The 22,083-nt window shown below is 33.5% G+C and overlaps 1 protein-coding gene across 1 annotated transcript; it reads right to left on the reverse strand.

Moving 5' to 3' along the window:
• Positions 1-568: 568 nt before the first annotated feature.
• C13H18orf54 (chromosome 13 C18orf54 homolog) lies at positions 569-22,054 on the reverse strand. Its single transcript, XM_074383411.1, has 7 exons — positions 19,053-22,054; positions 17,502-18,263; positions 17,029-17,179; positions 14,491-14,593; positions 10,307-10,438; positions 8,286-8,356; positions 569-4,818 (listed from the first exon to the last, which is right to left on the reverse strand). Exons 1-7 carry the CDS (start codon positions 19,333-19,335, stop codon positions 4,746-4,748), a joined length of 1,575 nt encoding a protein of 524 aa, XP_074239512.1. The 5' UTR covers positions 19,336-22,054; the 3' UTR covers positions 569-4,745.
• Positions 22,055-22,083: the final 29 nt, after the last annotated feature.

Here is a 22,083-nt window from a genome sequence, read left to right on the forward strand (position 1 = left end):
CATAGTAGAACACATACACTCCACCCTTAAAAATATGCTCAGAAAACAAAAAAAGGGGTAATAAGAACCCGGCAACACTATTGGCACAAGCCTTATTTACCCATAATTTTTAAAATTTAGACGATAAATTTTAATCAGCCATAGAGAAGCATTTTGCAAATGCCCCTCAAGACACAAAACGTGGTTTTATGAAAAGATGTAAATAGTAATGTATGGTTCGGTTGAAATGATTTGTTAACAGGGAAGAGGACAGAGGACACGTTTGTGTTCGCACCTCTTCAGGTCCTCTTTGGATTCCAGTGCAATACATCAAACCATACCACAGTGTGGTTACAACCCAACCCAGTACCAGAAATGAAGGAAATGATCCTACAGGACCCACAGCCCCGGACATGAACTGGGGGATGCTGAAGAACACAACTTAGGAGGCTGAGCAAATCCTGCTCCAAATACAAACACCATTCACTCCAGATAATCTGTTCCTTGATACGCTTTCTGTCGTACATTGTGACTCTCAAAAGGTATTAACCTTTCTTATTCTCTCTGCCTGCAACCTGTATACTCTATTGGGTCCATCTTTGGGATCCACCTTTCTTCTGCCCTGTTACTTTGGGTGGATACCTCCTTCTCAGCCCCTAACAATGTGACTGCTTGGCTAGAAAGGATTGCCATACCCCTGGTGGGGTCCCTCAGTCATGGCACACACTGGACTAAGGTGCCAAGTAACGCTACATATCACTCCTTAATTGGGAAAGAATGACACTAATTATACTCACGTTTGTCTTACGTTATTTACTAATTCTAGGATGCAAAGCCAGAACAAGAGCTCTAACTGCTGTGCCTGACAAACCTGTTGCAGCACACATCTGTACTCAACAAAACCTGATTCAAAAAAACAGAAAAGGGGGAGATGTAGATTAGTCAGGGTGGTGGGAGAAGCTATAGTGAAAACACGCAAACCTTCTTGAAAGGTCAGAAGGTTTTGCAAAGCTTCAGGGAAGAATAAGCTGAAGGCAGCTGTTCTCTTACCCTGAGGCAAAGAGCAAGGAATAGGTAACAGGGAATGAATGGGGAATTTATCTAAATAGGCTTTTTTGCTTATATTGTTCAGGAACTGACCTTTAATCACCCATATGTGAGACTGCTCCCTGCAAGGGGGGGACAGTGTTAATTACCAATAGATTGTGTTGGCTCCAGGCTTTCAGCATTATGTCTGTACTGAATAAAAGCAAGCAGTGCCAGCTTATCAAGACTGTTCACTCTGCAGGCGGTCCCCTAGCACTCTTTCACTGCATATCTGTGTCTGAGTACTCCTTTCATCCATCGCTCGGCCAGAGTCTGCAGGACAGACTCAGCAGGATAAAAGAATAAAACTTGAGTATTTCATGCATGAGAAATAATATGCACAAAGATGAGGATACATAAATAATGTTGGGCAGAATCTGAACAAAGCAATTTAACTACAGCAAATTTGCTGAACAAATCAGTAAGGTCAGAGTGGTGATACACAACAGAGTCTTGCCAAGAACAGTCACTCTGGCTTCTGCATAAAAGACAAAGACAGGAGAGGTTAAAGGTTGAAATAGCTATTTGAAAATGAATGAACTAGTCTCAGTGAAGGTATTGAAGGGTGGATAAAAGTTGTTACATTGTGAGAAAAACTGTTACATAGAAGTGTCTGACCTAGGGTAAGGACAATGCAGAATACACTGGGAAGATAAAAAACTAAGGTTTTGTTTGTTTGTTGTTTTGTTGTTGTTGTTTTTGGCCAAACCAAAACAGGAAAACAAACTTAGGGACATAAGATTTATAAAGAAAAAAAGAAAAGGAAATGGGAAAATCATAACTTCAAATATCACAGGAAAAATTTCTAGCAATATGCTCTACAGTGTGTTCAAGTTTAGGCCTCAATTTATCCCAATCACTTTATGATAGGAACTGTAATGCAATATGACATTTAATTAGGCATGAAATAGCCAATTTATACATCTAATAGGAAGACACAGAGTCTTGCATTTTTGAAGAAACTTCAAGTGCTCAGAAATTATCCACTATATTGGTCTTTTGATTTTTTTTTTGTCTCATTTCATACTATTTGCCTTTTTATAAGTTCACTTCTGGATAGCACTTCTACCAAAAAGGTTCTGAGATACAGAGAGTGAAGGGTGGGACAGAAAAAATTGAAACAAAAATTCAAATCTACAAAAGCAATTCTATGTATTTAAAACAGAGGAATAAACAGGGAAACTTGTCATGATTTATCTTCGGGCAACATTTTGGTATAACCACATATAATTTAACAACACATTATACACCATTAAATACTAAACAATACAAAAAACCCACAATTATACATTTTAACTAGAAAGAACATATAACTATAATGAAATATACTCCAAAAAAAAAAAAACCCCAAGAAAACAGTGTTCCTTAATTTGGTCAGAAATCTCTATTGTTGGAGAAAAAACTGAAAGTAAAGTTCTTATTGATAGTAAAGACAATATAGTTCAGTCTTGAATCTCCGTATTGGTGACAACATTGTCCCTTGATCTCAAATGGTTTTTGAAATTAGGCTTTTAAATTTTTATATTTTCATACTCAAAGATCTGAAACATCTTATTAAAATTTCTTAATTTCTTCTATTTTCTTAATATATCTAAAAGAGCAAAGGATTGATAAAAATTTTATATTCACAATGCAGCTTTTAAAATCTCATGTTCTCATTTGTTTCAAATTCTCAACTTAGCAGTTTCCATACTGTTATCCTGCTCTTTTCCCCTGGAAACCTAAAAAGGACCCTGAGATACAAAGCTTGTAATTAAATCTCTTATTTAGAGAATGTCTTGAATAGTTACCAGTTTAGATTTTATTTTTCTCTGTTGACTCTCCTAGATATTTCTTATAAAAATGTTGGAAGGAATCATTTTGCTAAAATTAATTTCTTTCTTAGGTAAAGGATTAAACCTCTCCATATTTAAAACAAGAGAAAACAACGTTCCTTTCGTAAGCATAATCAAGTTTCTTAAAATTTGGCTGTAAGATTTTAGAACAGGCTTATCTCATTTAGTATTGGAGATATGTTCTCATAGATAGAAGCACTAACCAAATAGGTACTTTTCAGTCATTGTAATTTCCAAGCATAGTATATGTTATGTATGATCAACATATAATTAACATACAATTAGAAGTTACCACCTGATGCCTTTATCTTCTCTGCCTTCTTCAGAACTTGTCTAACAGAGGATTTGGTAGGCCTAAAACATAACCCACCCAGACCTTCCTGATGTTTACCACATAAAATCTGTATTTTTAATAGCCAGGCATACTTTAATCTTCAAAGTAGTTCCTTGTTTGATTATGCAGGCTATTTTCTATGAAGCAGACTATAATCAGAAAACAACATCAGTGGCAAAAACATCTCCACAGAGCAAACACAACAAACCTCTTGGTAACTGCCTCTCAAACTGGCCATAGCAGTGTGGTGAAACTCACTGGCCAAAAAAAAAAAAACAAACCCACAGGCTCACTGTAGAGTTTGACATGTCACTTCTAACAAATATATTAAATGATGCTTTAATAGCTTGGAAAAAATGTTTTGACTCAATGTGCTTAGAAATTCCTATTTGACAATAAATTTACTGAGCAAAAATGCTATCATCGGAGTGAAGTGTTAATTTGTAGTAGTTATATATATTCATAGTATTCTTTAATTTTATCAGGCTGTAATGTACTGTATTAGTTATACTTTATGACTTAATTCTAAGGATTAATAATAAGTGCTTGATAAAAACTGCAAAATTGTAGAGCTTTGTTCAGTTCCAGCTAGAGACAAACTTAAGACTACAGATTGTGTTAAAGAAAGCACAACTCTTACAAAATGGCTCTAAAATATAGGTGCTTTCTGATTTTCCATATTCATTTTAAGTTTAGCTATCAAATTTCATAAAGCAATTGGTCATTAAGTCATAATTTTCACTAGTTTGAGCTAATCCCAAAATTAAAATCTGGGAAATAACCTAATATCAAAATATTAAATTCTTAAACATACCCCCAAAAAGGTTTTGGAAACTGTTAAACATTAAGATTTTTTATATGGAATCAAAGTACTAATTAAATGAGAAGATTCTCTTGAATGTCACAACATAAAATTCCTTTTAACACTGTTATCACTCCACTATTAATGTAATTTTTCAAATACAATGTATCTTAAATATAAAATTTATGAAAACTTAAAAGCAACAGACTTCCATATAGATGAGATACACAGTAACAATTTTGATATTCCTTTAAGCTGTTTAAAAGTGAAGCCAACTACATCAAAAAAAAAAAAAAAAAAAACGTCTAGTTAACGTAAGAGATTTTGGATAAAAATCAGTAAGTTTCTTAATGATCCTGAACCAGAGAATAAAATGTTAAGGATGCCGAAGAAGGTTAAATCCACACAGGTTTCAAGAACAGAAGTCATCCATCTTTAAATATTAGACATTTGCTGACCAGAAGACGAAAGTAAGACTTTAGGATATATTGTGGGTCTTTGGAGTTCACATTCTAATATGTTGGCACAAAATAAAAATAGGTCACAAAACCTATGTGTATTTTCAAGTTCAGTGTTTTAGAAACATATAATCATTGAACCAATTACAAAATAATATATGGCTTATATTTACTTTGTCCGTTTATGTAATAGAAAAAAAATATTTGTTCTGTGGTAACTATTTATTTTGGTGACAGTTTCATTTTCCTCTTCACATTTTTGGTGACTCTTTTCCATTGGCATCATCAACCAGGTCTCTCAGGCGAGATAAATGGTGCAAAGCCCTTCATCAAAAAGTATAAAACACATTATAAACCAGGTATTAAGAACTAAATAGCCAATGTAGATAGCAAAAAAAAAAAAAATGGTGATTATGGTGATTACTTTATTCAAAATTGGTATGAGTTATTCCTTATAACTTGAGATCTGAATGAGGGTTAAAATAATTTGTCTAAAGCTCTATAAACACTTACTTTAAAAATTACACTATTTGATATTAACCTTTTTAAGATAGTCTCCCAAGTGGCCTAACAAGAAACAATAGGTATCATTTATATCACTTAACAAAAACACTTTTTTCAAGTAATTTTTATTACAGCTCTGTGAAACGATACCTTTTCTTTAGGTATCCTGCATATATTAGTTAAGAAGTAAAACACAGAGATAACTTTTAACATTTACATTTCAAGATAGCTATTTTTTTTTAAATAACATTTAAGGATTAGTTACAAATCTAAACAAAACTCATTTTTACTGAGTGTGGGGGAAGCTGCTGATTACTCCAATAAATCTGTATAAAGAAAATAAAATTAAATTTAAAAAAAAAAAAGTTGTGCAGTAACTTCCAGTGTTAGTAATTTCCATTTCTTTATGGTGAGTTTGGAAAGGTAATGACTACAAAACTCTATTCTATAGTCTCTTATACATAGTAGTTGTTCAATAAATGTATATTAACTACATGTTCCATTTTACCCAGGACAAGGAGATGGAAGGAAACTAGTAGTATTAATTACTGCATATATATCTATTTCTCTGTACTATACACTGCTTCAACACTTTTACTCAAATGTAATAAGAAGACTCTCAATTCTCCCACCTTTTTTTGGCAACTACAGTTAATTTTTGAGATTCTCACCTTCACTGACTAATAAGTAACAATAATTCAACCCAAAGTTACCAAGCAATCAGAGGCAAAATAACTCAAATTTTAGTAAGACTCGGCTGGGCCTGGTGGCTCACGCCTGCAATCCCAGCACTCTGGGAGGCTGAGGCAGGTGGATGACCTGAGGTAAGGAGTTGAAGATCAGCCTGGGCAAAACCCTGTCTCTACTAAAAATACAAAAATTAGCCAGGTTGTGGTGGCACGCACCTGTAATCCCAGCTCCAATAAGTCTTCCTAGAGAGCAGATATTTCTCACTGAAGAATGTAAGAAAACCGAGTATTTAAGGGAGTAAACAAAGGCCAGACTAAGATCTTAGAGTGTGCTATGGCTAATGAAAGATATCTTAAAACTGGTTAGCCACCCAAATTATTAAAAACAAAAACTGTTGGCCAGGCGCGGTGGCTCAAGCCTGTAATCCCAGCACTTTGGGAGGCCGAGGCGGGTGGATCACGAGGTCGAGAGATCGAGACCATCCCGGTCAACATAGTGAAAACCCGTCTCTACTAAAAATACAAAAAAAAAATTAGCTGGGCATGGTGGCACGTGCCTGTAATCCCAGCTACTCGGGAGGCTGAGGCAGGAGAATTGCCTGAACCCAGGAGGCGGAGGTTGCGGTGAGCCGAGATCGCGCCATTGCACTCCAGCCTGGGTAACAAGAGCGAAACTCTGTCTCAAACAAAAACAAAAACAAAAACAAAAACTGTTATTTGAGGAATGTAAAGAGACATAATAGGACTTTACCTTAGGAAAGGCCATTAAAGCCTACAAAGTATAATCAGTAACTTTTAAAATATTTTAGAAATATTTTAGAAATTTTGAAATACATTTGAAATATCTGAAGTATGAAAAGATGGCCATATACTTAACCAGAACATTTTGCAGCCTGGAAAAAGGAATTCTGAGACTGAACTAAATTTAAATTGTCCTTAAAACTGTTAATCTACAGACTGAAAGTAACTTTTGTTAAGTCTAAGCTTACTTCATTACAGTACAAACATCTTACTGATAATACTTTTGAAATGTACAGACAAATTAAGACTGCTCAGTTAATCCAATAGGATTAATAACTAAAGGCCATCTAACAAAATGTAAACTGACTCTCTCTAAAAATGAAACTCCATATACAGGTAAGACTACTGATTGTTTACAGTGGAAAAAAAAGTTACTATTAAAAAAAATTTGACCAAATGCTAAAAGCACTTATAGATCAATATTGATTTTTGCGGTGATTTAATGACTTGCAATCCAGTGTTCATTTTCACCAAGAAAAACATCTAGGGTATGTACATTAACTCAGAAAATACATTTAGGTCTGTGACAAGTTCAGTATCAATGCTTTAAAGAGCAATGGAAAATTTATGGTCATTCACCTCAAATTTTAAAGCAAAATGAAGTCTTCATACCAGATGATCAACTGAGGCCCTGCACTGAGTCTCAATGAGTAATTCACCACTATCATTAATGAGAGGAGTGTTAAAAATACACACTTTCAAATCAGACTGCCTGCTCTGAATCCCACTTCTTACTAGCTATGTAACAGCGGGCAAGGTACTTTACTACTGCATGCCTTTTCTCTAATCTGTATTATGAAGATAATAATAGTATTTACCTCATAGGGTTGTGATGATCACATGGATTATATTCAATAGCACTTAGAATACTAACATTTGCTAGTTATTACTATCATTATTCACTGAATTCTACTAGGTATGGAACATTATACCCCAGTACTATGGCAAGCTACAAAGGTGCATTATTTACACCCTGAAAATAATAAATTAAGTAGAGAGAAAAACGTGATCATACATGATATATTTTGACCATGAAAACTATATACGTATTTATGACAATTAGATTCATAAGTTTTCATGTCTAGTGTTTTCTTTTTCTACCAGTTCATCCAATCACAGAAGACGAAGCAAATTCTCTAAGTACAAAAGGTAGCTTGCCAAGGGATATGGTGTTATTAGAGTAGAAACTTTTAATCTCGGTATTTCCTAAGCAAAGCATTCCATCTTCTGAGGACACTTCATAGTCATACACCAAACTCCAAAATAAATACCCCTCTCTTCTGTCAATATCATGACGATAGAAACAACTTGCATTTTTCTCCATTTTATTATTTAAGACAATGTGACTAAAAAAGTTAGACCTATTTTTATATACAGGTCATTATACCTACTTTAGATTTCTGTAGTGATGTTCCAAATAATGATCCATTTATTATTATATTTATTCTGGAGAGAATATATGAAAACACATTTCATAACAAGTTACTGTTATAGGATACTCACACAAATACTATCATAGAATTGTTGCTATTAATACTCAAAATGAGTGATTCATATCCATTGAATTTTAGGGATCTAAGGCTATCTCATTAGGTCCTTAGAACATTTAGAACAGGAGAAAGCAGAAGTTTAAAAGGAAACAGTGCTGCTCAGTCTGACTAAACAGTATGCTCCAACAGGCTTAAATATGCCTAGCAGTGCTACTCTTAAAACTACTTACTTCTACCCTGTAACTTTGATTTGAGTCAAAGGAATGGCTAAGATGAATTTGTATCCTTATTAACAAAGAATACTTACTTCTGAAGTGACCTAGTAATAGGAATCATACTTTCCTTCAACTGTAATTTAGAGAAATCATCTTCTGAAACCTATAATTAAAAACACCAAATACAACAAAATATTAAAAATATAAGTATAAAACTAAATGCTATTTAAAATGTGATTAAAACATTAAAAAGTACTTTCTACATTTCCAAATAATTCTAGCAAATAATTTTCTAGAGAGCATTAAATATTTTTATTTTCCATTTATTGTAAAAACACTACAACAGCCATTTTTCAACTGTCCTAAAGTATACTTCTACATACATGTCCATTAAAAATCAAGTCTTGGCTTAAAATTATGACTTCACTGAACAGGCTTATATCTCAATGATGTTTAAAATGAGAGGGTAAAGGATAGATTACACTCTGCATATTAACGTTATGATTATTAGAATGTAAAGACAGAAATTAAGAAATACAACTCAAATGTGTAGGCTGTGGAGGTTCTCAAAAGCTGATCAATTCATTTGTAATGAAAACTAAATTTCATTAATCTACTGAATAACAATAAAACAATGACAATAAAAAGAGCCATCATTTATTGAACATTTACCACGTACCAAGCACTATACTAAGTACTTTATACAGTTTGTCTCAATTTATCTTCTCAACAACCTCACTGTACAGAAAAGGAAACTGACACATGAAATAAGCCCAGCACAGAAATACAGATACTGAATCATAATCTCACTTATATGTAGAATCTGGGTGTTGGGACAGGGAGTTGCAGAGATGTTTGTCAACGAAAATAACATTTCAGTTAGGCAAGAAGATTAAATTCAAGAGATCTATTGTACAACATGGTGACTAAAATTAATAAAATGTCATATACTTGAAAACTACTAACAGAGTAGATTTTACATGTTCTCCACAAAAGTATGAGGTAATTAGCTTCCTAGCGATTCCATGATGTTTCAAAACATCATGTTGTATATCAAATATATATATGTATAATTTGTCAATTAAAAATAAATAATTTTTTAAATAGGAAACTGAAACTAAAGAGGTTAAATGATTTGCACAAATACTGCATTTGCTAGTAAGTGACAGAATTAGAATTTACAATCTTATTTGGGAAAACAAACTCTTTTGTTCTTAAACATTATACTTTTGAGAGAAAAAAAAATTCAGCAGTCCAAAACAGAAGGAGATTTTCAAATTCCCAAGAAATATACAAATTGAAAAAATAAAAAGGCCCTAAAGTAAAACTTGATACAACTGTATTTATAATAGCCAATAAACACATTGTGACAAAATTAAATTTCAAATGACAAAGGTGTGTGGAGAAATCTAACACTGAAAAACTTTTCAGCCGGGTGTGGTGGCTCACGCCTGTAATCCCACCACTTTGGGAGGCCGAGGCAGGCAGATCACGAGGTCAAGAGATCGAGACCATCCTGGCCAACATGGTGAAACGCCGTCTCTACTAAAAATACAAAAATTAGCCAGGCATGGTGGTGCGTGCCTGTAGTCCCAGCTACTCGGGAGGCTGAGGCAGGAAAATTGCTTGAACCCGGGAGGCAAAGGTTGCAGTGAGCCAAGATTGTGCCACTGTATGTACTCCAGCCTGGCGCCTGGCAACAAAGCAAGACTCTGTCTGAAAAAAAAAAAAAAAAAAAGAAAAGAAAAGAAAAAGTTTTCTAGGCCTCCCTAAATATAACTACCAGAAGATGGGTCATATAGATTAATTTTGTAGATCATTAAAAAACAACTCTTACAACCCTTTCATACCATAGTTGTAACAGTATCATAACTAAGATGTTGGATTTATGATCATAAGTTAAACAGAAAAATCTGTTTAGAGACAAACACCTATAGAAATCAAACAGAATTAAATGTGAGTAAATTACTTCCTAAAAAAAAAAAGAGACTACTGCCACTTACAATATGTGTTATATGGCATGCTTACTAACATAAAACTATGTCTATAAAAAGATGTAAAAATCTTTATACAAATTCACAAATCTCAATTCATAAATCATGTTTGTGCTTACTTGTTTAATCTCTTCTTTTGGCTCTGTGGTCTTATTTTGATTAAAACTTTCTTGTACTGCTTGAAGATTAAATAACATTTGTTTCAGGGCTTCAACAGGACCATGATGTCTTCCTCCAGAAAGAGTACAACTCTAAGGTTAAAACAGATGATAGTATAAAGTTAACCATCCAAACTCAGGGAAAGAAGAGTTTTATTTTGTATTATTTTCCCGTAATAGAAAATGAATGTAAAAATCCAAACAATACATGTCAATAAAGTATTTTAAAAAATCAAAATTGTAATTCACCACTTCCCCATCCCCAGGCCCCAGGCAAAGTTACTTAGAGACAATCATGATTAACAGTTTCGCATATCCTAGTCATTGCTCTTTTAAAATAAATAGCACAAATTTATATTAATGCAAATTCATTTAGCACATGTAAAATCACAAATTTTTAGAACTGAAAAGGTCTTCAAAGGACAGATAAACCAACATGTTCTTTCCAGTTTGTCAGGGACTAGAATTTCAAATGTAGTATCCTCTACACACTTTCAAATATGTTTTCGTGTACAGAATGCTAGTTTTTCACCCCTTCATGGGACATACATTCCTTCTACCTAAATAACACTCATAGCTTGATTACCACTGACCTTATTTGTGTTCAAAAGATGCAACAGTACTTAAGACACATAAGGTGGTCAGGATTCTTTTAAGAGAATAAGTGAGGGATATTTAAAATTTCTTTTTAAAAGTCTGACCAGTCTATTATTTTATATCTTTCAAATGAGTTTCTGTGCCCTAATAATTATCTACCAAGTAGCAAATAGGCCTCTACAGATGTCTGTAATTTAACATATTTCAGCATAGACTGTGCACCATAAGTACTACTTAAACTTCAATTCTATAGAAAGTTGTTGATTAGCATAAGATACTCAAGGTGAACAGTATGGCTACAAAGATTTTAAAGACATTTCCATAGTTATATGAACAGGATATAAGAAACAGGGAGTGAAAAGGTAAAATGCTATAGCCATTGTGGAAAACAGGAGGGGAATTCCATAAGAAATTAAACACAGAATTATTGAATGATCCTGCAATTTCCCTTCTAGGTATATATATCCAAAAGAAGTGAAAGCAGGGACTCGAGTAGATATTTGCATACCCATATTTACAGAAAATTATTCACAACAGCCAAAAGATGGACACAACCCAAGAGTTCAACAACAGATGAATGAATAAACAAAATGTAGTACATTCATACAATGGAATATTATTCAGTCTAAAAAATAAAGGAAGTTTTGACAAATGCTATAACCTAGATGATCTTTAAAGATAATATGCTAACCAGAATAAGCCAGTCACAAACAAGATACATATATAACGATTCTTCTTCCACAAGGTTCCTACAGTAACAAGTCCATAGGGACAGAAAGTGAAAAGCTATTTGTCAGGGGCTGAGGAGGGAGGAAATAGGGAGTTAGAGTTTAATAAGTACAAAGTTTCAGTTTGAGAAGATAAAAAGTTTGGAAGATGGACTATGGTGACAGCTACACACGATGTGAAGGTACTTAATGCCACAGAACTATACACTTAAAAATGATTAAAATGGTAAATTTTAAATTTTCTGTTATGTATATTTTACCATAACAAAATAAAAACATTTAAAAAAAAAAAAAAGGGTAAAAGGACCCAGTTAGGCATATACTCCTACACCCTTGGAGATAGTATCTGAAGCATAATCTCCAAATAATCTGCATCCAGCCACTATTTTATTTTAGAACTTCAGCTGCCTTAGGACAACCATAATAGTTACAAAAGGGTGCCTCTGGAATTTATGTCTGAGTTGAGTGACTTTTCATGCAAAGTAGCGGTCAGAGTACCAAAAGAAGACAGAAAACTAGAAAACATATAAACTGTGCCAATGTTAATGAATGTTTTAAAAAATACTGTAAAACCTCCTAGTAAATGTCTCTGGGTACATCTCTGTATATCTCCAATTGTTAGAACCTTAGTGACATTTCATATATTAAAAAAAAAAATGATTTCAACCAAACAGAACATGAGGAGAACCCAATATATAGTCATCCCTGGTTTCTTGGGAGACTGTTTCCAAGACCCTGTGTGAATATCAAAATAAATCACAAGCCAAGATACTATATCCAGCAAAGTTTTCCTTCAGAAATGAAAGAGAAATAAACTTTCTTACATAACCAAAACCAATAGAATTCACCACTACTACTAGATCAGCCTTACAAGAAATTCTTAGGGGAATTCTACATCTGGAAGCAAAAAGATGATAAGAACCATCATGAAAACATATGGAAATATAAAACTTACTGGTAGAGCAGGTACACAAAGGAAAAAGAAAACAATCAAACACTACTACAGAAAACTACCAAACCATAATGATAAACAATACAAGGGGAAGAAAGACACACAAACGACCAGAGTACAGTAAACAAAATGACAGGAATACATCCTCACCTATCAATATTAACCTTGAATCTGAACAAACTGAATTCCCTACTTAAAATTTGAGATGAACTTCCTGAATGGATAAAAATGACATTGTTCAACTATATGTTGCCTACAAAGAAACTCCATTCACCTTTAAAGATACACAAAGACTTAAAGTGAAGGGATGGAGAAAGATATTCCATACAAGTGGTAACCAAAAGCAAGGTGAAGTGCCTTTACTTATATGAGACAAATCAGACTAAGTCAACAACTGTAGAAAGAGACAAAGAAGGTTGTTACTATGGTTTAGGATTTCATATTACAACTTACCTTTAAGAAATAAACACTTGTTGAATATAAATTAATATTATTCACTATGGACCTTTTTTTTTTTAACTCCTGAACTCAAACAATCCTCCAACCCTGGCCACCCAAAGTGTTGGTATTACAGGTATGAGCCACCACGCACAGCCAGACACAGTAAAACAGTATGAAGATTCCTCAAAAAATTAAATATAAAATAGAACTACCATATGATCCAGCAATCCAGCTACTGGGTATATATCCAAAGGAAATGAAATCAATATGTCCAAGAAATATCTGCACATCCATGTTCACTACATTATTCACAATAGTCAAAATGTAGACTCAACATTAAGTATCCATCAACAGATAGAAGGGTAAAGAAAATGTGACACATATATACAACAGTATATTATTTAGTCTTCAAAAAGAAAGAAATCCTGTCGTGTGACAAAATCTATGACTCTGGAGGACATTATGTTAGGTAAAATTAACTAGGAGCAAAAAGATAAATATCATAGTTCTCACTTACATGGGAAAGCTTACTAGGTGATCTCATAGAAGTAGAGAGTAAAATAGTGGTTCCTGGAGACTGGGAAAGGTAGGAGAGAGGTAAAAAATAGGGAGAGAGAAAGTCCTAAACACTAGGACTTATTTCTCCTATCTATCTATAATTTTTTTTATATATTAAAATTATGTACAATTTTAATATATAAAATTTCTGTTAGTTTATTGTAGATTCTTTTGGATTTTGCATATACACCATCATGTCTTCTAATAATAGTAATTTTATTTATTTCCAATTCCTGTTATTTTTTTTCTTTCATCTTTTTCCTTTCTTTCCAATTCTTTCCCTTCAGAAATGAAAGAGAAATAAACTTTCTTATTTCTCCTATCTAGCTATAATTTTTTATATATTAAAATTTTATATAATTATATAAATTTTTATATATTAAAAATAAATTATAAATTTTTATATATTAAAAATTATATAAAATTATTTTATATAAAAAAATTTTATATATAAAAAATTACAGCTAGATAGGAGAAATGAGTCCTAGTGTTCTAAAGCAATATCAGCTGACTATAAGCAACAATAAATTATCATTTATTTCCAAATACCTTAAAGAGAGGATTTTAAATGTTCCCAACACAAAGAAATAACTATTTGAGATGATGGATATGCAAATTACTCTAATTTGATCACTATATATTCATGGTTTATCACATCACCATGTATCCCATAGACATGTATGGTTATTATGTGATAATTTAAAAATTTAAAATATTATAAAAATATGATCAATAATTCTGAGGAATTATGTGTATTTGAGATGATTTGAGTCTTTTTTTTTTGCTTTAAATTATCTAAGTAACTTAAGAATATTTACATATTATTCACAAATCTTTCAAAAAGTTTTAAAACTTTTAATTTCACCCACCTGATTATCATTATTTAGAAAGTCTTCAAGAACTCCTTTAGCACTCTTTGCCCTTGAAGTTTGTTGAGGACTATCATCAGAGTTAACAGGAACAGGAGATTTGCTAAAGAGGAATTAAAGGATGCAAGATAGCAATTAAGTTCCCAATTTCTATAAACAGTATACAATTTAAAAATTCTCATTTAAGTACAAGTAGGTACCAAGAAATAATCATCGTGGATGTGATTCATATTAATGTTGTATGGTAATTCCCTCATCCTCTCCCTAAACTGATACCAGAATCCAACCCCTTATCCCTCTGCTTTTCTCTTCAAGCTTTGAGAAAACACTATGAAGAAACTGAAGATACTGGTATTCAGCTAAACAAGCCCTGAACTACAGACTATGCTCCAAAAGCTCACCTTGTTTGAAATAAACAATACATTTTTCCAATTAAACATTGTTACCAGATAATAACCAAAAACCCCACAAACTCATAAAAGTTTTAACTAGAATGGTAGTTACAACTCCTACCTGAAGGCAACAGAACAGACTTTGCCTTTATAACTGGTATTAACATAAAGGACAGATTATTCTGAGAAAAGTATTCTGAAATTAACATTCCTGCATGTAATCTTAGTCCCATTCACTGTATAACCTTAGGTAATTTATCTGAATTTCGGTTTCTATAATTGTCATCCCATCAATCTCATAGACACATTGCATAAACTAACTGAATTAATTTTCTATGTACCTAATACATTTAATAGATAGTAAATACCCATTTATTTCCTCATATTCAAGGGGCAGTAGAGGAAAGGGTATATCCAGCAAAAACAAGAATGTTCCAGAATCAAATTCTATTAAGTCACAAAAATGAATTCAATCTATTTCTCTCTTATTCATATATTACTATAAGGTGTGTAACTGAAGAACTCAGATATCTAAGAATCTTTTTTTAACATTCACACAATGCTAATGCTTTTATTTAACAAGTAGGCTTCTTTATTGACATATATGATTTCTAATTTACAAGCTCTTTCATACTATCAGGTACTCCTTTCCCCAATTCTTTACCAACACTTTGTATATCCACTGTCTGTTATTAAAAAACATTTACCAGATTGTTAAAGATGGGTGGAGGGTACCTAGGGGTTCATTATACTATTTTTCAACTTTTGTAATTTATGTTAGCTTTTCCATAATAAAAAGTTTTTTTAGAAAAAGCAATGATCTGGTTGTGGTTTTGCTCTACCACTTAGAATACCATCTTAAGTACTTTCTATTCAATTTTGTTTTTGATGACAGGTGTACAATAATTTGTCAATCTCAAACTGAGATCTACTCCTTCTCAGCAATTCATCACTAGTTTTATCTACAAATATACCCATCACAATATAAATTCAGTCTTCCAAAAGCTAATTATTATATGTAAGGTACTGAGCCAATCTACTGATAATATTAATTACACAAGCTATAAGTTACATTAACAAATTATAAAATATATTAATTGCATTCAAAAAATTTAAGCACCTCTGATACTACTTGCTTGCCCATTTTGGTTCCAATTAAAAGAAAAGTATTGCAGCTATGATTTATTAATATATAGAACAAGTGATAAAATAAGCAACTAGGAAACAAGAAAAATAAGAGAAGTATTATGTGAACTTGTTATCAACCCAAGTTTAAATATATATGTTGTTGAAACAACCGAAGAAATGAAGCTAAAAGAAGAAAATAAAACATTCTAGATAATCATGACCACTACTAAAATTTATGAGTGCTCATCTTAGTTCAGAAACTTCATATTCATTTTCTAGTGAAATTAATCTTCACAACAACCCTGAAGCAGACATTATTTCTCTATCTTTAAAGTTTAGAGAAGTCAAGTAAATTGTACAAAGCCATACAGCAAGAGAGTGGCAGAGGGAGGCTTCTAAATTGGAATTATAGTCAATCTCTACATTCTGAAAAGAGACAATCAACTGAGAATAAAAAACGAATCCAGGAACTCATAGACTCTGTCTATAACAAAATGAAAGTTTAGACAACTAAAGATAATAAATTATCAGAGCCTAAGGCATGATATGGGGTTAGCAATAATGTATTTCTGGTAAAAAAAAAAAAAAAAAAAAAAAGTATCATCATTTAGGGAAAACAACAACTAAAAGGGAACATAAAATGTAAATAAGAAATTTATAATTCTATTATACAGAGAGGAAAAACTTAAAGTTAGAAGAAAATAACACAAATTTTATAATACTACTCTGCAAAATAATTTTTTCTGGTTTTAATCCCTCATATTAAGATCCTTATCAATACTTTATAATGAAACAAAATGAACATGTAACAAAGACAGATGTTATATAACATACATTAAGGTTATGAAACATTATACCATCCTGAGGTAATAAATGAAAAATGCAATTTAAAGCAAGTAACACAAAGCTATGTTCTATGGAATTACAATATTATTACCATTCATTTGAATATAAATCAGATATTCATGACATTTTTCACTTGGAAAACTAAACAGTTTTTCCATTGTCACTTACTTACAAAGTAACAGGAATATTTTCCCATGATCTTTCTGCTTCAAGTTTATCTAATGAGCAAGGACTGTCATCCTTTTTCATAGACTTTGGTAATTCTTTAGTACACTGCTCTAGATTTCTCTTGGCCTTCAAGATAAGCAATTCAATTTTGTCACCTAATTTTAAAAGATGACTATTAGTCCTTGAAGAAAAAAGACAATGCAAAGCATAACAAAATGTTACAAACAAGTCAAAATTCTGATAATCTGGCATGTATATTCATCTATAACAGCAAATTAAGATGTGGCATTTCAAGCAAAGAAAAAGTGGGAGAAAAGACATTTTCTAGTTACAAAATGCTATGTGTGAAGATTATAAGCATTCTAAAAAGATTACATGAAAACAAAACATAAAAGCTCCCAGATATTACCTCAACTTTACAGCACTTCTTTTGGTTTAAAAAAAGAATAAAACTATAAGCTATAAACAAAGTATTACCACTGAACGGCTGTGTGGATTGTCCTGGGAGAAGGAGATTCTCACATTGACACTGGCTACATTCAAAATCACATTTGTATTCATTAACTAATTCTTTATCATCACTCAAGAAATTTGAAAACTTTGAGGGTTCAAGAGAATATTCAAAACAATCTAATTTATTAACAAGCTGAGAAGTTCCTTGTGCCTGATGACTATGTCTAGGGGGACACTGATCATCTTTAAATATTTTATAAACCTTTTGACTATTTGCATCAGGTAGCAAATCTTGATTGTGGAGCCAGACTGGGTATTTGAAATCAGGTATACTAGTTATCCCTGAAACATTAAGGTCAGATTTCTGGCTAGTGAGCCATCTTGGATAATTCTTTTCAAGATTGTGTTCTGAACTGTCCTTGAAAGACGATTTCTTGCAATTATTAGTCCTATTGATAAGTTTTGGGTTTTTCAGCCTACTACATTGCTTTCCATTTATATTTGTGTGTACGACAGGAGTAACTAAGTTATCTCTGTCCACGGGAGTGGAGGGTCCTTGAAAATTTGGATTCTTTTCAGTGTCCAATGAACCCAGTCTTCCATGGCATTTCTTGTTTTTCTTCCTTGTTCGGTGACTTGGTTCAACATAAATAAAAGAAAATGATCCATCTGCTGGGAGTCTTAATAGATCATCAGTTGTTAGGCTCATAGAGTCTATGTCATTAGTAGTCTGTCTTTTACAGGATATGAAGTTTGAGTGCTTTTTGCGATCAAGGTTTTCAAAAGCTGAAAAAGAACAGTTTTGTTTATCTTTATTATATACAAATATTTTACAATATCGAACAGTAAAAGAGAATAAGAATTTGAGTCATTTTGCTGCTTTCCCCTTATCCTCACTAAAGCTTTAAAAGCATAAAAGGCATAGGTTGATAAAATAGGATGTGCTTTCTTTCTCACATGATTTTTCAATCTGTGTTACTTAATTTCTACATGTTTCTCTCCAACCTCCTGAATTTTCCTGTTCTCTAATTTATTGTTTCTTCAACTTTTTTCATCTAGACCTAACTGATACACTAATACAATCACAGTAACATTGGTCACTCAATACTGACTGCAGCACAGAAAAAAATATGCTATTAAACTAGGTGGAAAAAAACTTGCTCTATCACCTACAAACCCTTCAGTGGCATGGATTACAGAGAGAACAGCTGTTCTAATTCCCTTCTGGAATATATTGACCACATCCCTCTAAGTGCAGAATATAAACTTCTTCCATTCTAGGATCATTCTGTAAGTGTTCAGTAAAGTAGTAATTGACTTATTAACAACTGCATTTTCCAAACTTGTCTTCAAGGAAGCTTTATTATGGATAAACTCTTAACATCTTGTGAATATTACCATTCCATACAGAATTACATAATCATTTTACAAAAACACCCAGATCCCAATACTATACTAGTTATTTTTACTCCAAAATAACAAAAATAATGTCAAGCTGTACAATACTACACAGTACATCTCTCAAATGCTTCAAAACATCTGAACATAAATAAAACATAAAGAACAAAAGCATACCATTGTTTGGTTTGTAACTGTAGTTGCAGAACTGTGGCATATTAGTAAAACCCTCATCAATGTTAATTTTTCCAGTGCTTCTACCAGGATACATTTGGCTTAAATCAAAATCATCAATATAAGCCTGTAGAGCTTGAGAAGCAGATCTGTAGAGCTTATCTTTATAGTGAAAAGAGCCATCAGAATTAGAGGAATTACTACCACTCAGGCTGCAGCTTGCCAGCAGCGAAGATACTGAAGATTCCCGAGAACAAAGTCTATGTTTTGTGTTTGATTTTGCCATGGCTTCTTCAAAGTGGATTATTTCTATTCATTTCCCTTAAAAATAACTGTAATACAAAAACAAAATGTTAAGGTGCCATTAAAAATAGTGACCATATACAAACAAAACTGCTAAATATTTCAACCTTCATAATTTTCTTTAAAGAATAAAATCTATTATCTATAATAGACACTCCTTGTTAGGAATTGTAGATTTTTTGTTGCCTTTATTATTGTGAATTCCTTCATCAATGATTTACAAAACATTTTCTGAGTACCTACTATGTGCCTAGAAGTATGTACACAAAAGTTGTCTAAGAATATACATGGAAAATACCAAGGAAAGAGTACTTACTTTTTAAAAAGTCCTAAAAACTACTCATGAACAGTTCTTTTCTCTCTTGGTGATATATTCTATGACATCACAATACCTAAGATTCCCCTATACATAATAGTTTTCAAATCATAAGCCTACCTTCATGTGCTGCACATAATAGTGTTCAACAAAATTTTTAAAGCCATCAAATGAAGTATTTAAAACAAGAAGGCACAATGTAGAATATTCACTTTCAATGTTGTAAATACTAGCATATTTTCAACATTTAAATCTATAAATAAACTGCAGGTCTTATACAGGAATGAGCTAGCAATATGTACTTTTCCCAAAATAGTTAATAATCATTTCCTGACCTTGGTTTTTGGTACCACCCTCCGTATTTTCAATTCTTATGTTAAATGGATTGAGGTCACCTCTTTTAAAGGAAGCATAAATAATGTGAAAATCAATTCAATGTATTGTTCTTACTGTTTTTCCATTATTGAGAGAATCCCTGTCTACCTCAGTACAAAAATAGGATGAATATTTGAAAAACCTAAGAAATAACAGAATAAATCGTCATTAATTCAGTCCATATGACATTCTTTTTAAAATTAAATCAATGGATTTCCTATACTAAAAAAGGATTAATTTTGAGAACTTAACAATGCTATGATGTTACAATGTTTAATTTTTGGCTACAATTTTAGAAATATTTAATATAAAAACTTTTAATGTAATCTTAGTAACTGTTAAAATTTGGCTTTAAAATATCCAGTTTTCTAATTAAGTAAGAGACAGAGTAAAACGTCATCCTACCACAGCGTTAGAGCATGCAATGGCCATTATAAAAGATGTGACCTTGGTCAGTGCAAATGGCAGAACATAAGGTAACAGTTATTTAGCCTCATCGATTTTTCTGAATGCTGAAATACTGGTATATCTCTGACGAATGGCTAAACTCAGCCAGCTTTACACTTCCCATATCCCTTTTATTTAAAGAAGTTTAAATTCACTCAGGTAAATTTATTTGGATAAGCCTGACCAGAGGTTTTCTCTCCTTGAATGCAGAACAGGCTACTGATTTTATTTTACAAAACCTTAAAAGAGAAAGCTGTTGTACTGGTCTCCTTAAGTGGTGATACCATTTACTACATATTTCAACTCAAAAGACGGACAGAAAGAAAATGTAGAATTTAAGTTTTATTATGAAAAGTTTTCAAACTTTTTCCCAAAAAAAAAGAATGCAAAAGTAGAATCGTTCAATAAACACCTATGCACTCATCAACCTGCTTCCAACAATCACTGAACATACCCCAATTGTGGCTGAAGTGGGGAGAAGTGGGTGGAGGCACGGTATTGTAGATTTTTTATCTTTATTATTGTGAATTCTTTCATCAATGATTTAGAAAACATTTTTGAGTTATCTATTACCGTATGGTACCCAGCCAGTTACCCCCACTTCAGCCACAGGATTATTTTGAACCCCACATATCATGCAAATTCCATTTAGCTCACCATTTCCTCCATATAGACTTCAGTTCAAATCTCCAAAAGAAAATTCATCACGCAGAAGAACAGAATGTTAAACTCATTGACAAGAAATTTCAACTACCTTTGATTCAAAAACAGAACGTTCAGTGTTAAATGGCCAATGGGACTATCACACAGGAAATTAACAACAACTCTTGGGAATGTTTGTTCATTCCGCAGCAGAAAGCCGGGAACCCGCGTTCCCAGCCAGCGAAGGTCGCCCGCCCCCTGCACTGCGCATCTTTCCCCTACCCCGGGCGCCGTGGGGTCCAACGTCTCCAGCCACATCCAGGCGACACCCTCCCTTTGGAGTTCCACCACCCGTCCGTCACAGACAGAATCAAGGTCTTCAATGAGATGCTTCTGACTCCGAAACCATTTATTCAGCAGCCAGGGCGACCGCCGCAATGGACGGACGCAGAAGTGTTGGAAGGCGACCGCCCCAGAGCGCAAGCCCCTCCCCGTCGCCCCCTCAGGTCCCCAGATGGCCGTGTCAGGCCCCTTGGCGGCGTCCCCGGACCCTCCCTCGCCCAAGGGGCACTTCCCCTACAGTGTTCCTTCCAGAGATTCCACACGCGACCTCCCTCAGGAGACGTCTCCCCTTTCCTCGCCACCCCCGTGTCGCCTCTTCTCGGCTGTCACAGTATGGGACACCCCTCGAAAAGACACCCCCTCCTCTCCGGCCTAACTCACCCCTAAGGCCCCAAAATTTAAAAAAAAAAGAAAAAGAAAACGCACACTTCCACAGCTCTCCGCCGCCAGCCCAGGCCTGTGACCCGAGGCGAGACACCACAAAGCACCCCCAACGCGGACACCTCCCCGCCTCGGGTCGGGCTCACTTGTAGCCTCCTCCGCCGTCACTGCGCCGCTCCACGCCCGCGCTCGCTTTCAAACCGCCCCAACATGGCGCCGGCCTGCGGT

The sequence above is a fragment of the Saimiri boliviensis genome, chromosome 13, assembly GCF_048565385.1.
Source record: "Saimiri boliviensis isolate mSaiBol1 chromosome 13, mSaiBol1.pri, whole genome shotgun sequence".
Lineage (NCBI taxonomy): Eukaryota > Metazoa > Chordata > Mammalia > Primates > Cebidae > Saimiri > Saimiri boliviensis.

What these genes read in the sequence shown, in the direction of transcription:
- C13H18orf54 (XM_074383411.1), bottom strand. Translation starts at nt 19,335, where the DNA reads ATGGCAAAATCAAACACAAAACATAGACTTTGTTCTCGGGAATCTTCA. An exon ending in GAAAATATTCCTGTTACTTT is followed by an intron (nt 14,594 to 17,028) that starts GTAAGTAAGTGA and finishes ATTCCTCTTTAG; the next exon opens with CAAATCTCCTGTTCCTGTTA. An exon ending in TTCTAAATAATGATAATCAG is followed by an intron (nt 10,439 to 14,490) that starts GTGGGTGAAATT and finishes TTTTAACCTTAG; the next exon opens with AGTTGTACTCTTTCTGGAGG.